General features: G+C 38.9%; 1 protein-coding gene across 4 annotated transcripts in view; it reads right to left on the bottom strand.

The window, feature by feature from the left end:
* Nucleotides 1-21,287, bottom strand: part of LOC149262626 (protein DWD HYPERSENSITIVE TO UV-B 1-like) — a 257,742-nt gene extending 236,455 nt beyond the window's left edge. For 2 of the 4 annotated variants that reach the window (XM_089424988.1, XM_089424996.1), the window contains exons 1-2: nt 21,054-21,287; nt 20,877-20,929 (exon numbers count right to left, since the gene is read on the bottom strand). In XM_089424988.1, coding sequence (XP_089281114.1) covers nt 20,877-20,902 — 26 coding nt within the window. In that variant the 5' untranslated portion in view covers nt 20,903-20,929; nt 21,054-21,287. The remainder of the gene's footprint in view (nt 1-20,876; nt 20,930-21,053) is intronic. The other 2 variants (XM_089424989.1, XM_089424992.1) reach the window with 2 other exon arrangements.
* Between the last annotated feature and the right edge of the window lie 3,426 nt (nt 21,288-24,713).

Raw genomic sequence — 24,713 nt, 5'->3', positions numbered from 1 at the left:
AAGAGCATATTTTATGACTATTTTGGAAAGCTGATTTTGTCGAACTTTGGTTATATGCACCCATACATGCTATATAAATGAGAACTTGTAATTTGTGGACCTGTGGTTGATGAAGATTATAACTACTAGATGAATGACGTTATATGGCTTAATCCATCTTTTTATGTTTTTTATCACTAATTCATCATTCTACATGCTCTTGTTGACATATATGCATCAAAAATTAAAATATATAAAAATATATATTATATAAAATTTGCTCCCAAAATCGCTCTCGACCCACAAGCTTTTGAAAATGTGCTCCCCGCTCTCGCTTCCACTCCCAAGCAGCCATGGGGTTTCTTCTTGTCTCCATAAGCCATTTGATTCACCTCGACTCTATTTCCCTTGTTGGAATTAAGCATTGATCCCTATTTCCTTCCATCACATATTTTAAAACCATAAAAACTCCAAAACTTTGTTTTAGTAAGGCTACTCTCACTTCACCTTGTGTCTCATTACTTAGCCTTGTTAATCCTACTAGGGATATGCCCCTTGAGCAGAGGAGAGCTAGCATAAAGTGAAGAGGATAGATTACTAAGGTGATAGTGGTGATCATCCTAACAATTTCCCCTTGAGTTGTACCTTGTGGATAAGGGAGTTTATCATTAAGTACAATTTGGGCAGTAACAAATGGAAAGCCTAAAACTCATTCAGATTAGAAATAATACTTCAACATATGAGAGAAGGGAAATAAAGAATCTCATTAAAGAGGATAGCGATGTATTTGCCTAGATGTATGATGATGCCAAGACATGTAAAATGGATATAATTCAACATACTATCCCATTAAAAAAAGATGAAAAGCCATTGTAATGTCCCTCTCCGAATGATCACTCCAAGAGAGAAAAAAAAAGTTATAAAAGAGGGACCCATGGTATTCAAATGATAAAAGAGAGATTGGAGCTCACTCTTTCGGCATGCATAATCATTTTCTCATATCAATTTGGAAAGTTTTTCTGGCTTTGGAGTGTTGAGGGAAAAACCCTTGAGCGAATTTGTTTTGATAGGGAAACAGATCCACCCTAGCTGATCAAAAGGAAATACCTTTCATAGGTATTTATTGTTGAAGATCCATCTCATTGCCAAGTCATGGGTACAGCCAGGGAACATGGGATTTTTAGGTCATATTTTCCATCTGCAGACCATGTAGGAAAAAGAGTGTCGATTCACTCATTGCCAGACTGTGGGATCACTTGAGGAGGCCATACCAATTATTATCGGCAAGCTCAGGGTGTTTTTTGTGGGTAATTTCGGCCTATATTTTTGCTGCCCTATACAGTGCCATTTTTTTCTCAGCAATACGAAGCCATCATTTGTTGGGTCGTGGCATCAAAAAGGAGGGACGAACCAGCCATCAAATCTACTCCAGTATAGTAATTTACAGCAATGTAAGGAAACATCTCAGCGCTTTCATCATCTCCTATTTGCCCAACAAATCGTGCAATTAGCCATGGCTATTTATGGGCCTCCAGAAATTTATTTTTGTAACTCAAAAGGCTGCTCAAACATGTAATTCCAGGTCAGATTAATAAAACAGATCAGAATATATTGCCCAAGTTTGTCTGATGTGGTATTTTTTCTTGTGATATGATGGTTGAGTTATTTGTTTAGCAAGAAAGGATTTTACAGTGGTATTAATAAACAAATCTCTTATAATGGTTGAATTTATTTGCTTTGATATTTTGTTTTAGGTATATTGGTTGAAGTTGCTTGTCTAGAAAGAAGGGATTTTACAGCCATTTAGACAAAAGCGAGGACATATCAATCCCAAATTGGCTCATTATGTTCAAAAGGAACTTTGGAAAATGTTAACTGCTCAAATCATAGCAGCTATAAGGCATTCTCAATGGGTGGTGTATCTAGTAGAAGAAGTAAGAAAGAAAAATGGTGAAACTAGATTATGTGTTGATTTCAAGAATTTGAACCACCTTTCCCCCAAGGATAACTATCTCTCTCCTAATATGGAGAATCTATTATAAAGACTTACTGGGTTGTGTACGTTATCCATGTTAGATGGATTATCAAAATATAATCAGAGTCTAGTGAAGGAAGAAGACCAGCATAATGATAAAACCACATTTACTACACCATGGGGAACGTTTGAATATCATAGAATGCCATTTGGTTTATTAAATGTTGGATCTACCTTTCAGAGAACCACGGATTTTTCCTTCAGGGACATAATTGGCAAGATCATTGAAACATATCTAGATGATTTGACTATATTCTTTTCAAAAGACAGAAGTGCCCATGTGAAGCATCATAGACAATCTTTGAGGTTCCAAAAATATGGAATATCTTTGAATATGAAAAATTCAATATCTAGTGTTGATGAAAGGAATCTCCTTAAGCACATAATATCAAAAGATGTCATCAAAGTTAAACCTAAAAGGGTAGAAGCTATTGGAAGAATGTCATTACTAGATAATAAGAAAGAAATCCACTCATTCTTCGATAAGACAAATTTTATTAGAAGACTCATCCTAACCTTCATAGAAATAAGTAAGCCCATATCAAATCTATTGAAGAAGGATTGTGAATTTAAATGGAATGATGAAAGTATAAAGGCATTCAAGAAGGCATCATGTCGGCTCCAATTTTGGTAAGACTTTATGTTAAAATTGGCAACTAGCGCCAAACTCCACATGGGTCATCTTATTTATGACAGCTGATATTTTTCTTGGATTCCTCTCTCCGAGAGGTGTAGGATTGATCTAAAGATCATCCGATTCTGACATGTACAAATGAAGTTATGAATTTATTTTGATTATGGTCAAATTCTCAAGGTCGGCCAACAAACTTATGTAGGCTCAGAAGCCCAATAGTCACGTCTATTCATCCTCAACATTGCATATAAATAGAAGGTGACTTAGCCTCATTTGGACACACTCATCTTCACACTTCTCTCTCTCTCCTCATTGATTGGGTATGGATTTCTGGGCCTCTCTCTCTCCACACGTCTGAAATTTCAGGAGGCCGAAATTTCAAGAGCACGAAATTTCAAGAGGCCGAAATTTCAAGAGAGCGAAAATTCAGGAGGCCGAAATTTCAAGAGACCGAATTTCTGGATAGTTTGACCAAGCGTTGACCAGCATGCATTGACCTCCTTTGACTGTGTTTTTGTGAGGGCTATCTCTGTTTGGGCAGGCCGCATTTTTGGGCACAAAAATCGAGGCTAAATGTTGATTGTTGACCAACGTTGACTGTAGCTAGGGTTGACCACAGGTGGGTTGTTTGACCAGACTTTGACTGGGCTGAATTTCATTGTTTTGAGGGTTGTTTTATATTGTTGTTTGGAGGTCGAAGTTGACTGAAATTGACATATTTGCTGAGAGTCAAATCTGCCCTATTGACCAACGTTGACTTTTCTGGTTAGGGCTCTTTTGTTGTTGTTATAAGTTATCAGATTTGTGAATTGTACTATCTCTCTTTGCTGAACTATTAAAGACTAAAAGAAGATTTGATCAAGGGTTTCCCCACATTGGGGTTTGTCCTCTTGTCTTGGCTTGTCTTCAACTATTTATGTTTATGTTCTATCTGCATTTTATACTGGGCTAATAAAGAAATTGAAGTAAAATTGCTCTAAAGCATAGAACATACCATTGTTGCCAAAAATTAACATGGTACCAGAGCTGAGGTGAAGGCAAAGCCCAAGCAAGAGTGAAAGAGCAATCACCAAAGACAGTTGGACAAGGACAAAAGGTTCAATTTGTTCCTCATCCTACTTCACGGCTGAAGACAAGCTCCATGATAAATCTGACTATTATGGATGGAAGATGTCTCTTGATTTGACCTTGGGAGAAAAAGAGGTGATGGATTATGTGCAGCATAAAATCCCTGAACCTCCTTCAAATGCACCGGCTGCTGCGAAGACCAAGTACAATAGGGCTGAAGTCAAATCAAAGAAGATTATTAAGGAGTTCATTGACAAGCAATTGGTGGCCTACATCTCTGAATTGAAGACCTCCTAGGAGATCTATGACAGGTTGGTCGACATGTTCAAGGTTAGTAATGCTAATCAAATTCTATTTCTCAAGAATAAGTTGAAGGATATTAAGAAGGGAAAGGACAGGGATATTCAATCCTATTTCTTGAGGATTACTGAAATCAAGAATGATCTACTCTCGATTGGAGAAGCCATTCCTGACAGGGAACTTACTCTCACCACCTTTGGAGGACTCCCACCTGAGTGGTATGTATTTAGAACCACTGTCCACAACAATGATCGAATTCAAGGGTTTGAAGAATTGACGACGAGATGCATTCAAGAAGAAACAAGAATGGTGGAGCAAGAAATGCCTTCTAATAGAAGCAACCCCACTGCACTCTCCGCTCATGCCAAAAGGCGAAAAAATGTAGGGTCTAAAGGTCATTTCCATGAAAAGCCTGGATCTAAGGGAGGAAGGAAGGGCAGGTGCTTTGTTTGCAATAAGTTTGGCCACTATGCAAGAGAGTGTCCAAATAGAAGGGACACATCGCATGATGATGATCACAATCATTCCGAGGGCAACTTCAACAACAACGATCAAGAAGAAACAAGAATGGTGGAGCAAGAAATGCCTTCTAATAGAAGCAACCCCACTGCATTCTCCGCTCATGCCAAGAGGAAGAACAATGCAGGTTCAAAGAAGCAAAGTCAAGGAAAACCGGGATTCAAAAATGGAAGGAAGGGAAGATGCTTTGTTTGCAATAAGTTTGGCTACTATGCAAGGGAGTGTCCAAATAATAGGGGCACATCGCATGATGATGATCAAAATCATTCCAGGGGCAACTTCAACAACAACGACCAAAGGAATGGCAGGTCCAATGGCAAGGGTAAAAGGAATGCGGGACATCAAGGAAATGGTCGACCCTCCAAGAAATCAAGAGAAAAGGATACAAACCTGGAGATCATCCTTGGAGACGATGCCACCTATCCCGTGAAGGGAGTAGGGAATGTTACCCTTCAAATGAATCAAAGTAACACTATTCATTTGCAAGAAGTACTATATGTACCTAATCTCAAGAAGAACCTGGTGTCCATTTCAACCATGGAGGACAAAGGATTCAAGCTGGCATTCATCGTTGGAAAGGTACATGTCTGGAAAAGAAATTTTAAAGATGCTTTTACTCTTGGGTTCAGGGTTGACACTTTCTATCAAGTTGGAGGAAGTCCATTGGGAGCCATGTCTTGCGACACATCTCTACAATATGAACAATGGCACCGGAGGATTGCCCATCTTCATTATAAGGCCCTACCCGATGTGAGACAGATGGTGACATGTATGCCCAAGTTCAAAGTAGAGCATGAAGGTGCATGTCCGAGATGTGCCAAGGGAAAACTTACAAGGTAACCATTCCCCTCAAGTAATAGCAAGACCACAGATATATTGCAATTGATCCACTCCAACGTATATGGTATGATGCCCGTAAACTCTTTGGGAGGATACTTATATTATTTCACCTTTACGGATGATTATTCTCGCAAGACCTGGATCTACTTCTTGAAGTAGAAGGATGAAGTGTTCACTTGGTTCTGAATCTTCAAAGCCTTGATCGAAAACCAATCCGAGAAGAAAATCAAGATATTGAGGACTGATAATGGGACCAAGTATGAATCCAATGAATTCCAAGATTATTGTAGAGAAGTTGGCATTAAGAGGCAGACTACAACGCCATACACTCCTGAGCAGCATGGTGTGGCTAAAAGGGATTGCTCTATTGTAGAAGCAGTTCGTGCCATGCTTCATGATCAAGGCCTTCCGAAGTTCCTATGGGCTAAAGCTGCAATTTGCAAATACCACCGTGTATGTTAAAAACCAATGCCCTCATCAAGCATTGGACTCCAAGACTCTCGAAGAAATGTTCACTGGTAAGAAACCTGATGTCTCTCATTTTAGAATTTTTGGAAGTCCCATGTATTTTCATGTGTCGAAAGAAAAAATTAGCAAAGTGGGTGCATTTGGGAAGAAACGAATCTTTGTGGGCTATAGTGAAAATACTAAGGGATATAGAATTTATGTGGCTGGTCAAAAGGAAGTTGAGATAAGTCATAATGTCACCTTCGACGAAGATATGGCCCTCAAGAAGATCAACAACCTTCCTATCCTAAGGAAGGACAAAGAAGCTAACAACGGATATCAGGGTGCAAAAGAAGACGAAACGGTGCCTGATGTTGATGAACCTATGGATCCTATTGATCCTCCTCCTCATGAGCCCTCCTCCAAAAGGAGACCCTCATGGCTTAGGGTGACTCTCAAAGATGTCGAGAGACGCATTACACCAGGGGGGCTTTCCATGAAAGCAAGAAGTCGAACAGGTATCAAGGATATTTGACCGCCGTGAGCATTATCATTCAAAATGAGCCTTCATCATTCGAAGAAGCCGTGAAGCATCAATTATGGAAGGATTCTATGAATGAAGAATATGAGTCAATTATGAAGAATGATGTCTAGGATGTGGGACCTAGACCCCAGGACAAATCGGTTGTCACCTCTAAGTGGCTCTACAAAATCAGGCATGGAGCTGATGGAAGTGCAGACCCTCTCATTCACAAATGCAAGAGGGAGTTGGCTTTTGAATTTGAGATGAAGGACCTAGGACCGATGCACTATTTCCTAGGGTTGGAGATCTAGCAAAAGCCAGGTCAAATTTTCCTCTCTCAAGGAAAATATGTTGTGAAGATATTGGAAAGATTTGGGATGGTGGACTGCAAGCCTATGACTACTCTGATGGAACTTAACTTTAAGAAGTTATGTGGTAGTGCTGTTGGACCTGAATTTGGAAATGCTTCTGAGTATCGTCAACTCATAGGAGCACTAATGTTCTTGGTGAACTCCCGTCTGGACATATGTTTTGCAATTAACACATTGAGCCAATATATGGTTAAGCCTCATCATATACATTGGATTGGTGCCAAGAATCTTATGAGATATCTTCGGGGCACAATCACTCATGGACTGAGATACATTGTCGGAGATGTGAGGCTGCATGGTTATTCTGATGATGACTGGGTTGGCAGTGTGGTGGATCGCAAGAGCACTTCTGGATGTTGTTTTTCTTTGGGTTTTGCTTCGATATCCTAGATGAGCAAGAAGCAAAAATTGGTTGCCTTGAGCACCGCCGAGGTCGAATACATAGCTGCTAGTATGGCCTCCTGTGACGCTGTCTGGTTGAGGAAGCTCTTCAGTGAGTTGTTTGGACAAGCACTGGATACCACTGTGATCCTCTGCGACAACCAGAGTGAGATCTGATTATCAGAGAATCCCGTGTTTCATGATCGCTCCAAGCATATAGATATCAAGTACTACTTTATCCAGGATATGGTACAACGAGGAGCAATAAGGCTCCATCACATTGGGACTAATGAGCAGGTCGTCGATATTCTGACAAAGCCCCTGGGAAGGTCAAGTTCTTGGCCTTCTGAGAACGACTTGGAGTCGTGGAGAAACCCTCTTATGAGGGTCTTGTATGAGATGGACATTGAGCTCTGGGAGCTTCGGGGCCTGGGGGGCTTGGGGTACTTGGAGTGATGAGCAACCATAGGGTGAGTGGTTAAGCCTTCCCTTAGTGGTTTGCTGTGTACAAGATGAATTGTTCAGCCTTCCCCTGCGATACCCCTTGGCGACATGTAGGGCAAGATGAGTGGTTCATCCTTCTCCTGCTGAGACATCCTACCCATGCAGTCTCGGACTCATGGGAAGTACCTCTCATCTGGCCAATGAGTAGGGAAATGAGGAAAGGGACCATAGTACTACCGATGGACGCATCGTGTACATACTCCCTGTGCTAGGATGACCGATATTGATCTGGGATCAATTGGAACTGACTTCGGGTCAGTAACACTGGTATGGGACACTCACTTTTGATTGGAGCTGACTTCGAGTCAGTAATAGTGGTATGAGACACTCTATTTTGATTGGAACTGACTTCGGGTCAGTAAGAGTGGTATGACACACTCTCCTTTGATTGGGACTAACTTTGGGTCAGTAGAGAATGGTATGATACATTCTCAATCACTTCTTCTTCTTCATAGTTCAACAAAGCAGTGCAAAGCAGTGCATTGATGGCAGAGATAGTACAGATTGGCAGATGGATTAGCAAATGGAGTTCTACCTAGTTGAGAGTGAGTGTTAAAATTGGCAACTAGGGCCAACTCCACATGGGTCATCTTATTTATGACAGCCGATATTTTTCTTGGATTCCTCTCTCCGAGGTGTAGGATTGATCTAAAGATCATCCGATTCTGAAATACAAATGAAGTTATGAATTTATTTTGATTATGATCAAATTCTCAAGGTCGGCCAACAAACTTATGTAGGCTCAGAAGCCCAACTGTCATGTATATTCATCCTCAATGTTGCATATAAATAGAAGGTGACTTAGCCTCATTTGGACACACTCATCTTCACATTTCTCTCTCTCCTCATTGATTGGGTACGGATTTCTGGGCCTCCCTCTCCACACGTCCGAAATTTCAAGAGATCGAAATTTCAGGAGAGCAAAATTTCGAGAGGCCGAAATTTCAAGAGACCAAATTTATGGACAGTTTGACCCAGTGTTTTTAAAACCGGAACCGATGACCGGACCGGTCCACCTAATGAACCGGTCTAACCGGACTGGTTTGGTGTAAACGAACCGGTTTGAAAAAAATACATTAAATAATTAATTTTTAATGAAACAAAACTATTTTTAAGATTTAAAACCATGATTCCAAGCCAATAGAGACAAAATATGCAAAGTTTGCTCATTTATATACCATGTAAAGGTGAACATATCAAAATGTCACTGAGTGCAATACATATCATCAACAAAATAGCAAAATACATAAGCAATGAGGCTCTAAATGGCCTATAAAGTCCAAAAATAATGCTGCAAGCTATGAGGCCATTGGCCTACTACAAGTCTACAATGTCAGGTACCATCAATAGTTTTAAAGGTCCCTTGTACACACCTTTATATCACACAACTTTGCCTAATATTTGTTTTGCTTCCTTGTGTTGTCTGCATTCACATGGGATGTCTCAAGACATCACCTCCTTATGAGAATATAGCCACTATATTTCCCCTTAGCACTTCCTATTTTGTCATCAGTTGCAGAGCTCTCTCCTTTCTTGGAAGTTTAGATTTGGTGGCCTCTTCTTTTTGGTTCATGTTCCAGGTTGACATCATCTACTATCTGCAACTTTTCCTGTCTTGTTGTTGGTATCTGAAACTTCTCATCTTTGTCCATTGACTACTTTTGTACCAGATATCTAGATTTTGCTTGTTGGATATTGAGTTTATTAAGAAGGTTTAGTGTCTGCATTAGGATTGTTGGATTTCTCAGCTCTAGATATAAGAATGTTTTCCCTTTCATCTAAAAGCATTGGAGGCTGATCCTTTTGTTGTTTGGGGAATGATAGGGATTGTTAGTACATATTAGTATGTTTTCACTATTTGTTTTGTCTGAAATTAGATTAGGACAAATATTTTTATAGTTTTGTTTGATTTGTCACTTGGTTTCCTATTCTTGTAATTGGTTGATATTTTATCTTCAACCATTAGATGGTGTGTGGAGATATATTCTCTAAGCCAAGCTTGTCAGTTTGATTGTAAAAGTTATTTAAGCTTGTTTGTTTTCCTAATACAATTGGTTAGAAATTTTCATTCAGTTTGGTATGGAACTCTGCTCTTGAGTGGGTAAAATCCCACATCAACGAGAAACAAAAAGCTAAATATAGTCATTTGGATAAAGCATCACCGAGAATGATTTGAGTAAATTTACCAAGAATCCAATGATCTATTAGAAGATTTGCAAAGATGGTATCAAAATATTTTTGTCATTACTTGATTAAAACATAAATCAAAATATGCCAATAAACTGGATACTCGATCACATTGAAAAAATTTGGTCTTGAGAAGACAATTTCAAGCCTCTACGTAGTTGAGCGAATGGTATCCCGTGCAGTATTACAATTTTGAAGCATGATTCTTATTTATAAAATAGAATGGAATTCCTAACACACTTGGCATAGAATACTCAAAATCATGTCAAGATAGATGGGATAATGCCGCAGGCTGGCCATTAGCAAGTTCTATATCAAATAAACCAGATGATTGTTTCTGATGGGTTAAAAAAATTTTGCTACACAACCAATTATGATAAATGGAATTAGAGAGTGGCACAGAGTTGGAAGACTGATTGCATTATACTAGGGCGGTGGCACAGGGCCACGAAATTACCTTAAAAAAATTCAAATAAACATTCTTCCATGCATTTGGCTCACGGTGGGCGTGCCTCCTAACCGTCCGGTTTAGGACGGAACCGGCCGGTTTGTATCAAACCAGCCGGTTCCGTCCTAAACTGGACGGTTAGGACCGATTTTCTGCAAAAATTGGCGAAGTGACCCCTCTGACCGGATCCTTTGGCCGATTTCGACCGATAGGCCTGCTAACCGGCCGGTTTTGAATACTATGGTTTGACCAAGTGTTGACCAGCATGCATTGACCTCCTTTGACTGCGTTTTTGAGGGTTATCTCTTTTTGGGCAGGCCACATTTCTGGGCACAGAAATCGAGGCTAAACGTTAACTGTTGACCAGCGTTGACTGCAGCTAGGGTTGAGCACAGGTGGGTTGTTTGACCAGACTTTGGCTAGGCTGAATTTGACTATTTTGAGGGCTGTTTTATCTTGCTGTTTGGAGGTCGAAGTTGACTGAAGTTGACAAATTTGCTGAGAGTCAAATCTACCATGTCGACCAACGTTGACTTTTCTTGTTAGGGCTCTTTTGCTGCTGTTATAAATTATCGGATTTGTAAATTGTACTCTCTCTTTCTGAACTATTGAAAACTAAAAGAAGATTTGATCAAGGGTTTCCCCACATTGGGGTTTGTCCCTAGCTATTGTCACATCTTGCGTCCTCTTGTCTTGGCTTGTCTTCTATTGTTTACGTTTATGTTCTATCTGCATTTTACTATCATGTTGATGTGATTGCTAATCTGAATATTGATACTGGCCTAATAAATAAATTAAAGTAAAATTGCTCTAAAGCATAGAACATACCATTGTTGCCTAAAATTAACACTTTATTACTCCAAAATTTCAAATTCTCATTTGCACCAAAAGATACTATCACAAGACTATTATTACAAAAGAATAACCAAAATAAGGAACGACCAATTACTTTTATGAGCAAGGCATCAAGAGATTTACAAATGAAGTATTCAGTAATAGAGAAGTAAGCTTATGCCTTGGTCCAATCATTAAAGCATTTCAAAGGTTATGTTGGATATTCAAAGATTGTTGGTTTATGTCCCTCATCTATCTATAAAAGTATATTGGCAGTGGGATTGCCTAGGTATTAGATGAGATAAGATAAAATAATTTTATTTATGTCCGATAAATGACAACAAAAGTAGGTTAATGGAATTGAAGAGTAAGCCAATACTAACACAAGGTAAAAGTGTCAGTGCAACTCATAGAAAATGTTGAGAATAAACAAAAAAAGAAACCTACATAAGTAACATTAGAACATATGCATAAAACCTTGACAGACATATGGAGATACAAAATACTAACTGATTTCATCCAAAGATTAGAAAGGTGGACAACCCAAATCAAGAACCTATCAAGAAAGAAAGATCAGGTGGTGATGTTAATGATGTCAAGGTCTCATAATTCTAATGTTTGAGGGAAAGGGCAGCGAACTGGGCACTACCTCACTGTCGAAGTCTTTTGGGACCATCGAGAAGCTCAACTACACAATCCATGGGGGGGTGTACGAACGAGGGGTACTCCTAGCATCCAAGATTGAAAGAAGGAAGCTCCTCTAAATCTTCGAGGTAGTCTACTAGGCAAGAGGTGCTCTATGCTAAATTCGTTTAGAGTTAATCTCTTTAATGCTTTGAGAACATGTGCCCTAAGAACATGTGCTCTTAGAACATTCACCACTAAACAACTGAAGAAAGGCCACTAAGGTGACATTGATGATTGATCTCATGTTGCCATAAGTTTTAGGTCTGTCTAGTGAGGTTTTGCACTACACCAACTAGATTTGGTGGTAACATGGATGTGAGAGTCTACCTCATGTTTCTTGTTCTAGAGGATGTCGAAATCCAATGCCAACCCAAGGCCATCTTCCTGTAAAGGAAAGAGCCATTTCTAGAGCCATTACACCTTTGCCCATACAAGGGGCAGAGGTTATCACTAGTTTATTTATCTGATTTCATTGTCAATGACTCAAGAATGAGATGCATTTATTATATTTTTATTGATATTTTGAGGTTGAGTCATGACATGAATAAATATTGATGTGTGATTGAGCATAAGGAATCTTATATATTAGTTACATTTTCATATTTTTGTTGGAATGCATTTATTTGTTGTTATCCCTTCATATGTTCAAAAAATTGAATAAAAATGAATATTTTGTATATTTTTATTTTTTCCAATATTTACAATATTTTGCCTTTCCAGACCCTTAGTAATATTTCCGCCAACACAATGTCAGCAACATTGATTTAATAACACCTTTGGTGCTTAATCATGGACGGATTCACCCTTGGGAACATTTGCACTGCATGTGTCCAGTAGGTTAGAGAAAATTCAATTAAAATCAATACTCCAAGGGGACGCATCCCCCAGGGTGGGCGTACACACCTCATGCTTCCCATGCACCTAGGACAGGGGGATGCTTGGGAAAATGTTTCCCCACATCCCCCTTTTGGGCAGACACAAAGAGATGCAAGGGGAAATGTTTCCCTAGTGTGGGGGATGTGTTTCCCCAAAAGGGGTGCTTGTAGACGTCCCCCCTCAAAAGGGGTGCTTCTGGGCGTCCCCCTCAATTTTGTCTCATAACCCTTAAAAATTTATTAACATTATAAAAAAAAACATAAAAATTAAAATCAAATTAAAACTAAAAATATAAATACATAACAAATATCGAAATGTAAACTAATTTGCAATCCCTAACTCAATCGACTTACCAAGCTTACCTCTACTTGGCTTCCTCGCAGCGTTATCTGACTTACCAGTTAATTGTTGCCTCTCCTCCCTTGCAACACTCCTTCAATGCTTATTGTCTATTTTTAATTTTTAGTTTTAACTTTTGAGTCTTGACTCTAGATATCAATGACCTCAGATTGATTCCTTGACTCGTCACTCTTTACTATTTTTGAGTTTTAATTTTATTCAATTTACTATTCCAATCTTTGGACTTCAATATCTACTACAATTTATTTTGCTTAGTACTAATTAGATTCTAGAATGACGAATGATGAATTTAAATTTTATATCAATTTAAAATCTAGAATGATGAATGATGAATTTAAATTTTATATCAATTTAAAATCTAGAATGATGAATGATGAATGATGAATATCAATCAATGTATTTCATTATTGAATCTCGTGATGTATAGATGAATGTTGAGTATGATGTATGTATCAATGTGGAAGATGAGTATGGATCAATGTATTTCATCATTTAATTCAATTATGTGTGGATCAATGTATTTATGCTTTCATTATTGAATATGGATTTGAATATATATATATATATATATATATATGCCCTGACGTCCCCCACTCCCACACGTCCCACTCTGTGCATCTCCCCTCCCCTGCATCCCCCTATCTTGGAGTCTGGTGGAACATAGGTTAAAATTCGCATAGATCAGGTGCTTTCAAAGGCAGAGAGCACATTCAATTAAAATTGGCATGGATCAGGTGTTTTCAATTGCATAGAGCATATTCAGTTAAAATTGGCTTGGATCTTCAAAGGAACTTAGCTTGAGTGATTTGATGAACAATTCATTCCCCCATGGGTTCAAGCCTCCAAAGACATGTTGTAACTGGCCTGTTTGCCCGTTTGTGGCATTTATGAAATAGCTATATCTAGTGCAATAGTGGCAGCTGATATTTTGAAGTTACCGAGTCTCCAGAAATTCTCATTTAGGTTAACAAAAAAAAAATGGCATGGATCAGGTGTTTTCAATGGCACATAGAGTTAAAAATATTCATGTTAAAATTCACTAACTCAAACTGCTCTAATATCATGTTAAAATTAATGCTCTGATGAAATGTTAAAAAACCAAAGCTCTAATAGCATGTAAGAAAATAGTGATTCATCAAATACGTTCTGAAAATCTCTCACACAAACAGATCAGAAGAGACCGACAAGTACACAACTGGATAAATATGTGAGAAGTAAACAATCTATGTGGACAAACAAGGGAAAGGCAGAGATTGGAGAGAAGAAAGATTGTATTGAAATAGACTGAGTGCCACTATAAAATCACAAACCCGGACCCCACACAATACCCACACATCAGGCTTTCACATCTTTATAACCTGACAAGAGCATGTGTTGCACATTCCTTTCATGCAACTTCTCTTCTCAAATGTTATACATGTACTTGCACTTCTTACCAATTTTTTTAACAGAAACTGATCAAATTTGTATTAGAAAAGCTGCAGCTAAGAATGCTCTCTTGTAAGAAAACCAGCAATAAAAGCAGACAGTATATATCAGAAACAGAGAATTTCAACTTTGCTGGGGATTCCAAAATGCTGTTGCCAATATGAACTAAAAACGACTCCTAAGATAAGCATTTTCTATATAACATGAAAACTAATGAAAAGCATGTTCACTTAGGGCTTCATCTTGTCCAATGTTGCCAGGATGGGATTCCTAGATACCCAAGGGCCAAGTCCATATCCTCCATCGATTCATGTATAGTTTCTTCTTCATTGAGATCTTCCTATGCTGAATTTACTGACATTATAAAATTGGAGGCAGCTGTGTGTGAGTCTTCACTGAAATTAAAGACAGTGTTGCTTAGCATGAAACATGCAGCATCCAGAACTTGAATTTGCCTCTTCTATTGAACAAGAGTGCCCATAACCAAAGCATTATAGGATATACACTGATGTTCAATCTCATGAACCTTGGTTATCACCAAAAAAAATTATGTTCTATTATTATTTATGCACTCCTCATGTATGTGAAGCACACTGTGTAACTCTTGAACTTCCCTATAGTTCATATTCAGAAACTTCCTTAGTTGCTCATTTAGAAAAAGATTAAAAAATACCCAAAGGATAAATTGTAGAGGACCAACCCAAACATTTCCTAGAAATAGATACAGCTGACCTGAGTGTGAAACCAATTTAAGAAGAAAAGTACAACAGGGGAGACAGAGCAAAGTGCTGGAGGTTCACCAGCTCGTGAATTCAAACTCAAACCAAGCCTATACAAAAAACAGAACCTCCAACCAAAGACAACCCAGGAGGCACCCGAGCCCCCAAACAACCAGCACCAAAACAGAGCTAGGCTGCAAGGGAGCGGCTCCACCCCCCCTCGCTCCCGAAGCGCACTCCGTGTGGGAACGCATCGAGAGCGACCCAAGAGCGCACTCCCAAACCAAAAAAAAATTCACTCCTTGGCTTTCTTCGCAAAGATGTTCCAAATGCAAAAAAAAATCAGAGGAACGAGAGTTTTTGACTGGGACAATCTAATATTCAAGCCTATGGCCCTAATATCGATATGCAATTAATGGTAATGACATTCTCCTATGGCCAAAGTAAAAGTGACATTCTCTTTTATCTTTCATTTTCATCCTTTTACTTAAATTTTAACATTACCATGAAATGACTCACGATGTTTGAGAGTGGTTCCGACCTCATTGGATTTCATATGGAGAAAGAAGAATTTTAGATCTCACTCAACATCCAGCAAACTTATCAGTTTTTCAGGATTCCAAGATTGGGGGGTTGCAACGTTTCCATTGGATTTTGTCAAGTACTAGGATATGGAACTCGTATTTAATCAAGAGCACGAAGCCCTCTATGTACCTTGATGTTAGTGACATTGGTTGTCAAACTCCTCTATCATGACCCTACTAAAAATGTACCCATTATTCAAACAAAATCTTGACATTACATGCTACATTTTTTCTATCTTATGTTAGTGCTTAGAGGGTGATATTAATGACAAATATCCCAAGATAGGCAATGATTTTGATGATATATGTAGGTATTTGTTGCAGCATGATTCTTTTGGATGCTAAAGGCCATCTACAGCCTATTTGTCGACGTATTTTCAGTTCAGAGATGGATTGCGCTCAATGTTATTTTGGTTATGTGCACCATTACATGCTATATAAATGAGAACTTGTAATTTGTGAACCTATGGTTGATGAAGAGTATAACTACTAGATGAATGATGTTATATGGTTTAATCCATGTTTTTATGTTTTTTATCACTAATTCATCATTCCACATGCTTTTGTTGACATATATGCATCAAAAATTATAAAAATATATATTATATAAAATTTGCTCCCAAAATCACTCAAGACCCAGGAGCTTTTAAAAATGTCACTCCCCGCTTCTGCTCCCACTCCCAAGCAGCCAGGAAATAGAGTGTCAAAGCAAAGCACCTAGAGAAATTTCTTGAATCCTGAGTTAAACCACAGCAAGCTTCAAGTTGCAGGCCATGAGTAATGGCTGGCATGCACAGGGGTGGTGTAGAAGTGATGCACTCTTAATCCCAGGTCCTGCTTGATATAACATGACATGTTGCTTGCCTTGACATGTGTTGTTTGATGGATTCATAATGTGTCTTCATACTTGCTGGATAAACTTAGGGGATGGATTGAATATATAAACCTAAAAAAAATTTAAGGGTCACCTCTTTTAGTTTCTAGGCCTTGTTTGCAAGGATGTCAGTCTGTTGATTGAGAGCAATCAAAACCTGGAAGAAGATGACCTCCTTGAACCAAAGACTTTCTTTTTAAGTTCTCACAATGAAAGATGTCAGCTTGCTAACAGAGGGTGTTTTCTTAAAATTCATAAGTTTGATAATATGCTTGAGTAGCAAATAACGATCAAAGTCCTCATTCCAGTTGCATTTATCAATAGCAATCCTTGAAGAAAAGCATAGGCCTCTGCCTGATTATTTCTGGGTGTCAATAAACCCACACGTAAGTCAGTTCCTGTTTTCCCCTGGGATCGCAGATTATCCCACCTGCTCCTGTCACCACTCACTTCTGATCGTTACAAATTCATGCATTACACAAGTATGTGAACTCCTCTCTTCACTTGATCTTGCAATTGAAACATTTTCCTCTTTAAATTGACACTTACCCTGACACTTGTCTTCTTGCTCAGACTCAAGGAGGAGACACTACCAGATTGGACATCCTAAATGACACATGCACAAATAATAGTTTGTGCTGGTACTTATAACAAGTGGTAAGTCCATATTTCTCCATCTGGAGGTTTTGCAGGCACATAACGATGTTAGCAAAGAAAACCATAAAACTTAAAAAGCAAAGGTTAAGTTTTACTTGCTCATATGGGATTACTTGACCTGCACAGAAAAGTGGTTTAATTGATTAAAGCAGCATTCTCGCCACCACTGGAAGCAGATCAGCTCAACTTTAAGCCCAATATATTCACACCATGTATGATCAAATTGTAGGACGAAGCCTCCCCTGCCTCAAAAGGCAGCGAATGCCTACAATACCCCTGTAATGCTGGCATTCACTGATTACAACACCTAACCCAGGAGGGACATCAAATGAGGTATGCAACAGAGACAGCCAGCCCAGCAAATTGACCCCAATACCTCCTACATGAAGCTCAATGCACCCTTGAGCTAGCCCACCAAGCTAGCTTTTACTTTGGCATATTTGAGTAAGTGCTCACTCAACCATCGAGAGGTACTTCCAGTGCATCAATCACATGACCCGACGTGGGCATGAACTTTTAGTCTTTTAGTGCAGAAACAGACACAATAAGAATAGATCCCATGTGCTTTGCGAGAGATCTTTCTTTTATTGCATTATCACTATTGCATTATCAACACCAAAGATAATGATATCTACATTTTCAATATTCAACCCTATTTCTTTCACAAAGTTGGCAAATTCAAGAATTTTCCCCGGCCTGAATCTTTAATGCCCCCAATCTTCAGATTGGACGTATGTAAAAGAGCAAGCTCAAAGGCTTTCGTCCAGGGACTTTCCTTATGTCAAACAAGTTTCAACAATGTGGTAAAGATTTTAATGAAGCAACTGGTCCCTGGTATTTATGTTCTGTACCAAATCCGTTTCAGACATCTACTGCAATATTATCACCATCTATTAATCAAGTCAAACACTACAATGGTAAAAAAGTACAGCTTAAATTCAGCACAAATCAATAAAAACCCAAATTATAAGTAAGAACCCTTTTGACACTTCGAATAATATATTCCAGTGTTGCAGGGAGCGGAGATAAGTACGGCACAGGAAGAGGAGTGGTCCTTCCCAAAAAAATCCCAGGAGATAAGATAAAATAATTATATTTATGTCCAACTAATGACCACAAAGTAGGTCAAAGGGACTGTTGAGTACACTGATGTATATACAAAGCGGGAAAACCAAACAGTCTCCTATAAAAGATACAATGCATGAAGTAAATCGACATCTGGCCCTAACGGAGAAGATTTAGTAGCTAATAGGTCTGAGGACCAGACCCATCTCTCCTAACATCTGAGGCTGAATGAATAACACTAAAGAAACTCAACAAAGTCTATTGGCCCGATGAAGAGCCGGTGGCAAGTGCAGACTATCCACTAAATCGTATCCTGGGGGGGTTCACACGCTGCTGAATGCTGGAGGACCTAGTCTGTCTCCCAGGAACAGATCTGAGACGGAACTGCTGCTGAGATCTCATGTGGCAAGGTGAGGTCCCACGGATCCTCACTGATCTGGAGTCTGGATACGTACTGGTATCAATCGATCTCTTGGTGCCCCTGTCTAAAGGTAGTACCCTGAAAAATGTCGTGATCCTCTGTGTGGGGTCTGGTCTGATGGGAGGCTGAAGAATATGCGCTTGGAACCTAAGAGCCTCCTGGGCCAAACATCTCTGATCGGGGTACCTGAAAAAGTCGGTGAGGGTCCAAGAATCTTTGAAAAAGCAATGAAACCTTCCTCTGATCTCATAGTAGACAAGGCAACCAGGGATGAAGTGCACCTCAGTCTCCACTTCCTGTAAATGACATACCTGGCAGAGTCTGTCTAGTCTATCCACCTAGTGGTCTGTCTCTACCCGAAGTCTATGAGAACCTACTCTGAACTGGCCTAGAGGAATGCGAAGAGCATGCATCCAATGGTGAAACGTATACTGGGGTCGAACAATGAGCCCGTCTCTCAACTCCAAGAAGTGCTCAGCGTAGAATGCCATCTTTGGGCGCAACCCTCCTGGAGGATTGACCCAGGTGACCTGGACGAACTGCCTGTAGATGTCCTCCCTGATGATCTTGTTTAGCTCTTGTCTAATAGGTAAAAGGTGACCAGGAGCATCTAAGGAATATCGGAAAGGAGGGAGACGAGCCAACTGAATTCCCATTGACTCTAAGAGGTTTGAAACTCATGTAAACCAACATCTACCTCAACCTGAGGGAGTAGAACGGGCAATAGTCTCAGAAGAGCAATATGCCAAGTAAGGATAACGGTCCCTACTCTTTATCGAGTCTAGCAAGCCCTAGACACAATGCAAGAATGAAACTAATCTGAAGACCGTCTCAAGCCGAAAGGGCTGAGCTCCAAACTCTGCAAGGATGATGTGCTGCAGCACTGTCAGTTTGCACCTAATGATGTAGCGGAGAAGAAGAATTTGGACTCTCTCAGCTGAAGCCCAGTCTGACTCAAGTAAAGACGGTCCCCAAATCTCTGAGCCATATAGAACAGTGGGACGAATCAAGGTGTCCATGAGGCTCATCTTGGACGAGATGTCCTGGAAGTGATGTCGAAAGCACTGTCTCTCAAGAAGGGCTAAGGATCCATATCCTTTGTTGATCCGAGGCTGAAGCACTGGTCGCAAACTGAAGCGGGGACCTAAGAATTGCACCCCCAAGTAAGTATACGTGCTGGTGATCTCAATCTCCTCACCTCTGAATAGAAAGTGAAGATCTAGTGTTTTCTTCACCCCATTAAAGATCATAACCTTGGTTTTACCCAGGCTGACCGTCAACTGTGGATGGTCACAAAACAGAGCTAAGGCATCCAGCTGCCTCTGTAATCCTTTTGGGGATGAGGAGAGGAGGACCATGTCATCAGCAAAGAGTAGAATAGATATCAGAACCTGGTAACGTTCTGCACACATATATATTAATATATATACATGTGTGTGCATGTGTGCAATTCCAGGAGAAGTCCTGGGGGCGCCCGGAAGCAAGACTAGGAGACCCTGTAGAGCTCCCATGCGATACTGATATATGTGATATATGTCTAAATGCACAGTGCAGCAATTTATGGGTTGACGAATGGCTCTTTCCTCAGAGTGAGAAAAAAATCAATATCATCACATGAACAGCAGATGACACCAGAGCGCTTCGATTATATCAAACACTTCAATAAGTGGCTTAAGCACTAATTCTGCAACAATGCGAATTTTACCTTAATCATGTGTTATGGCAATTTCCATCCCTTGATCCTACATTGAATTATAGCGGAGTTGTTATTTGCAATAACAATCAGAACTCTCATGGTAAAGGTAAAGTGTCTGCAAATGCACGGCCGGGTCCTGAGCGACCTAAAAGAGCTCAGTTTTCTAAGAATTCCTCATAATTTAACAATATTTTCGTAATGTATCACATATACATCAGAACTTAAACCAATCGTAAGAGAATTTGAGACTAGTGATAGCCAACTTATTGTTCTGAAAGAAAGCAATGGCACTTAAAGACATTTCCCGTACTTAATGCTGACAGCATATGACATTGCCGAAAATATATGAAAAAGTTAAAAGCAAGGGCAATATTCGAAGTCTGAACAATACTAAGAAGAATTTATTAAAAACAGAGACATATATGTACAATTTACGTACCGGCTTTCCAAAATGCCAATCTCCATCGCTTGTCGTCAACAGTTGAAAAATTCCTGGATTCGAGAGTTCCAGATCAGTCAATCGCGCGCCCTATAATCTCACAACTAATTGATGAATTAAAATGGCACATCTATTTAAAAACCCTCGTTGAATTGCATCACAAGATAAATGAAATACCCAACCGATTATATCGCCCACGGAAATGGAGAGATATGTGCAGGAAAATTGGAAGTACAGAATTGAATTTAATTCGTCCAAACTAAGTCTTCTGCTATATATGTGTCGGTGTTGCGGCTTTCACCTGGCCCGTACTCCGCATACAAATTATTTAAATTATATTGGCCTCGTTCTCAAATTATTTGCATATGGACATCAACACTGGGTTTCTTGTTGCAATAGAACATCGTTCAACACACGAGTGTTGAGAGGATATATTGATTGGACTCGACCGATCTTTGTTTAAAAAAATAATGATTAAATTATTAATATTATATAAAATAACATATATACGAATATTATAATTTAAAATTTTCTTTTTGTATTCAATCTATCGCAAATTTGAGCTTTCTGTTTATATGGAAGAAGAAGAATCAAAATGTATTAGCCAAAAATAATATATATATATATACATATACGAATATTATAATTTAAAATTTTATTTTTGGTTCAGCAAAGGCAAATTTGAGTTTTTTTTGTTTATTAAAAATGTATTACTAGAAAATAATGATAAAAATGTATTACTAAAAAAATATAATGATATTGTCTTTATGATGAATCATTATAGATGATTTCAAACATGTCAACATAAAAATATTTATGTGATTTGTGTTGACACCTAATTTTCGTGATTGGGGGAATTTGTAAAAAATAAATCAAGAATGTGAATAGTCATCGGGAGATGAACTGAACAATCACTCCTAATGTATATAACAATAACCTATCTATGGAATATCAGACGAATCAGTTTTATTGCCTTTGGAGAGTTACTACCTGGCTTGACATGGTATCAGAGCCAGCACCATTTTTGGCTTCTATCTGCCATTGTAACTCCCTTCTGTCATTTCTTCAGAAATTTGTCAGTTTGTCCTGCATTTTTTGCCAATTTTTGTAACCTCCCATGCTCCTCCATACACAGTCAGCTCCCAAATAGTTGTGCCACCACCCTTAGCATACACACTGCATATAGTCAAAGGTTATACGATACTAGAACAACGAGTTGTAAATCGTGGTCGTGTTGCTTACTTTGGCAAAGTGAAGGCCACAGGTGGTCTGCCTTTGCTTCTCCACATTCCCAACCTGGTAATACACCTCCCACTGTTTCGGTGTTAATACACTGCTGCATTTTTAATATAATGCTTGTTTTTTAAATACACCACTTTTTGATACATGTGTTGGCCTCCATATAACTCGGTTCACCAAATTGCCCATATACGTTAAGTCTCCTCCATATACACCTTCCCATATGCCCTTCCCTAATAATATCTTTGCTCTATACAGATCAGATTGTAATTTTTTACACCAGAAGTACATTTTTTATGACCATAAGTTTTTTTTTATCAGCAGAAGTATTTTTTTTACATAATGCATTCAATCATCTCTATGGTAGGAATAGTTCTTACTGGCAAGGAGAACTATCCTGAATGGTCCCGGATGATAAAACACACCCTCATCTTCAATGAGTTGTGGAAAGGAGTGTGTGTCGGAGAAGGAGACAATGACCCAGTACAGCCTACCTCAGACAAAGAGCTCGTCATTTGGGAAAACAAGAACAGCAAAGCCTATGCATTAATCGCAGCATCTGTAAATGAAGAGGTGAGTTGCCATATTTCATCATATTCAACTGCCTTTGAAGCTTTACAAAAGCTGAAAGAACTCTATGACTCACATTCTGCACTTGAAGTTGTTCAACTCATGATTAAACTCTTCACTCTTGAACTGAAAAATAATGATCCTCTTGCTCTTGCATCTGAAGTAAAGTCTATAATGCATGATATCAAATCCACTAAGGTTGAGCTGGAAATCCCTCTTATTGCTTTTCTCAAGGCACTCTATCCTACTTACTCCAATTATCTTGAGTCTTTACAAGCAAATGGAAATCTTAAAGATATAACCTTTGACTCTCTTGTGAAAAAGTTTGCTGAAAAAGAGAAAGCCTTTGGAAAGAAGACAACCCCTGAATCTTCTTAAGAGACTGTGTGCCTTGCTCATAAAGAAAAGCATCCTGCTCAAGATTCTACAAGAGGAAGAGGTGGACGAAGAGGAAGAGGAAGATACTTCAGAGGCAGGGGGGGCAGACATTCTCAAGGAGAAAAGGCAGACTTACACTGCATTCGCTGCAAAAGAAATGGATCACATGATGCTTCTACATGCAAGCTACCATGGGACAAAATTGAGCAGAAAAGAAACCAACAGAAAGGTAAAACTGATGATACAGACAAAGGTAAAGCACCTGAATCCGCTCACTATATTGAGGCACAATGTAACATTGGAGTAAATGAAGATTTGTTTAATGCTTCACTTTCTTCTTCGAAAAATTATTGGTTGCTTGATTCAGGAGCAACCTGTCACATGACTCATAGAAAAGATTTTTTTGAAGATTTCACTGACAATGTTGATGGAGCAGTATACTTTGCAGATCAGTCAAAAATCAAGCCATCAAGGCTTGGCACAATCAGGCTTAAACTGCCTGGTCTTCCAGACTTTCTTCTGGATCATGTTCTATATCTCCCACAGCTCAAGAGAAACTTGTTGTCCTTGGTCCACATCCGCCAGCAAGGTCACTCCATTCATATGTTTGATGGGAAGCTTGAGGTAAGAAAAGCATCTGACCACTCACTTGTCATGAGGGGAATAGAAGAAGAAAGACTTCTCAATCTGCAAGGAACCTCTGCTCATGCACAACATTTCTCATATATTTCTCATCATGAAGAAGGTACACTTCCATCAAATTTATTATGGCATGCTAGATTTGGACATTTAAACTATGACAGTCTTCGCTTATTGAAGAAAAATGGTGTTGCTGGTTTGCCTACAATTCCTAGGAAACATAAGCAATGTGATGCTTGCATTCTAGGAAAGCATAGCAAACAGTCTTTTCATGATTCACATTCAAGAGCACATAGGAAGCTTGAACTCATTCATTCAGATTTATGTGGTCCAATGCCTGTTCCTTCTGCAAATGGAAATAAATATATCATGACATTTATTGATGATTACACCAGAATGTGTTGGGTTTTTATTGAAGAACAAATCTGATGCCTTTCAAACATTCAAGAATTTTCATAAATGGATTGAAAATGATGCACAATCTCATATTGGGTCTATTCACACTGATAATGGAAAAGAATATACATCAAATGAATTTGAAAACTATCTTCCCCAACATGGGATCAAACATCAAACAACTGTGCCTTATAATCCCCAACAGAATGGTGTAGCTGAAAGAATGAATAGAACAATCTTGAATATGGTACGATCCATGCTTTTCTTCAAAAATGTAAAGATAATGTTTTGGGCTGATGTTGTTCTATGTGCTGCATATATAAAGAATAGATGTCCATCTAATGCTATAAGAAACAAGACTCCTTATGAATTGTGGTATGGACATGTTCCTTCGGTAAAACATCTCAGGATCTTTGGTTCCACCTGTTATGCTTTGATACCAAAGGTACATAGAAACAAACTTGGTGCTAGAAGTCGTAAGTGTATCTTCCTGGGGTATTCAACAACCTCCAAAGCATACCACCTCTATGATGAAGTAAATAAAAAGTTTGTTGTATCTAGAGATGTATTTTTTCTTGAATCATCCAAATCTAACAATATTGTTGAGCGGCAACT

Source organism: Pinus tabuliformis, chromosome 6, assembly GCF_031772625.1.
Source record: "Pinus tabuliformis cultivar Carrire ecotype Pingquan chromosome 6, CPIR1, whole genome shotgun sequence".
Lineage (NCBI taxonomy): Eukaryota > Viridiplantae > Streptophyta > Pinopsida > Pinales > Pinaceae > Pinus > Pinus tabuliformis.
Note: the sequence above shows the minus strand (reverse complement) of the source record. Positions and strands in the feature narration are given on the sequence as shown.